The sequence below is a fragment of the Colletotrichum truncatum genome, assembly GCF_014235925.2.
Source record: "Colletotrichum truncatum strain CMES1059 chromosome Unknown Contig_0003, whole genome shotgun sequence".
NCBI classification, from domain to species: Eukaryota; Fungi; Ascomycota; class Sordariomycetes; order Glomerellales; family Glomerellaceae; genus Colletotrichum; species Colletotrichum truncatum.
In genome coordinates this window covers 1,403,582-1,405,296 of record NW_027222400.1, presented here as the reverse complement: position 1 = coordinate 1,405,296, position 1,715 = coordinate 1,403,582, and the positions used below count along the sequence as shown (strand labels likewise).

At 56.2% G+C, this 1,715-nt stretch overlaps 1 protein-coding gene across 1 annotated transcript; it reads left to right on the top strand.

The window, feature by feature from the left end:
• Positions 1-1,473, top strand: CTRU02_205269 (alpha-1,2-mannosyltransferase; the record flags this gene model as incomplete). The annotated part of the gene is made up of 1 exon (XM_036722567.1): positions 1-1,473. One exon carries the CDS (start codon positions 1-3, stop codon positions 1,471-1,473), a length of 1,473 nt encoding a protein of 490 aa, XP_036585464.1.
• Positions 1,474-1,715: the final 242 nt, after the last annotated feature.

Genomic DNA, 1,715 nt, shown 5'->3' with positions numbered 1-1,715 from the left:
ATGCTCTTCCCGAAATCCCGCCGCAGGCCAGCTTGGCCACTCTTTCTCATCATAATTCCTTTCTTCCTTACTCTTCTCTACATCCGTCCCTCTTTAACTATCAGTTCGCTCTCCCATGCCAAAAACAAATCTCCGTCACGAAACGCAACCTCTCACCTGGCGTCCAAAGAAATGCAAGCATATTGGGCGGAGCTGCATTCCATGCTATCGCGAACAAACCCTTCCATCGAGCCGCTCACATCCTCCCGGGATCCGACACCCGAAGAACTCGACGCTGCCAAGAACACCAACTCTTCCCCGCGGCCAGACCTGATTACCATATCCGACAGTGACCTCTCGTCTCTGAAGTCCAAGCACTCGACCTTTGTAGCCTCTCTTAAAACTCTCGGTCCAAAGCTTCCCACTTGGAAAGGCACAACCGGTGTCGTCATGACCGCCGGAGGAGGGTACCTGGGAACCGCCGTAACCTCCATCCTGATGCTTCGCCGCTCTGGGTCGACCCTCCCTGTCCATCTATTCCTCGACACGCCCGACGAGTACGACCGCCAACTCTGCGAAGTCACTCTTCCGCAGCTGAACACAGAATGCCTCATCTTCACTTCAGTCCTTCGTCCCTCCGACGACGTAAAACACTACCAGTATAAAGTCCTCTCGATCCTTCTCTCACCCTTCGAGAAAGTCCTCTTACTCGACTCCGACGCCTGGCCAGTGACCTCGCCAGATCGCCTCTTTACCTCGGAGCCATTCACGTCTAACGGGTTGATCACATGGCCCGACTTCTGGCTGACAACGATATCCCCTCACTTTTACGCCATTGCCAACTTCACTGCTCCCCCGATCCTAAGGCGTCGCAGCTCCGAGTCCGGCATATTGTTGTACGATAAGAAAACCCACGCAGAGAGCTTGTTGCTGGCGACGTACTACAACTGGTATGGTCCGGGCTGCTTCTACCCGCTGCTCTCGCAACACGCGCCGGGAGAAGGCGACAAGGAGACGTTCGCGCAGGCGGCGCTCGCACTCTCGCAGCCGTTCTACGACGTCCGGACGCCCGATACCGTCCTCGGGAGGTGGATCAACGGCAGTTTCGAGACGGCGGGTATGAAACAGGCCGATCCGGCGGAAGACTACCGCCTCCAGTCACCCAATCTCTCCGGGGACCACGCCCAGGAACCGGCCGAGGAGAAGAAGGCAAAGCCCCTATTCATCCACCACAACCTCTTCAAGCTAGACATCTTCAAAGTCGGCGCCTCATCAGACCCCATGTTCCGCCTCAACGAAGAGGGGCGCCTCAGTCGCCTCTGGGGCCCCGACAAGAAGCTGGTGGAGAATAGCGGTTTCGACGTCGAGCGGGCAATGTGGGATGTGGTGTTGGCCGCGGATTGCGGCTCGACGTTCTACGAGGAGTGCGAGAACCTCAAACGCTGGTACCAGGCCGTCTTCGTCGATTCCCCGCCTTTGGTTGACGGTCTATGAACCGAACCTCTCTCGAGAGGGCTTGCTTCTTCTCTAGAGCATTTCTCGCGGCCATGTGAACATACCACCACCCACCCAAAGAGCTCACGCCCCCTTCCCACCCCCCCCCCCCCCCCCTATTTAACAAACCGACTTTGAAATATTAAAGAGCGGGAGCTAGAATAAGTTCTGACGCATTAGCAAATGCCAAGGGGGTTCCAGAGAAATATTTGAATTCTGTGTCAGAAAGACGTCTTAGCTCA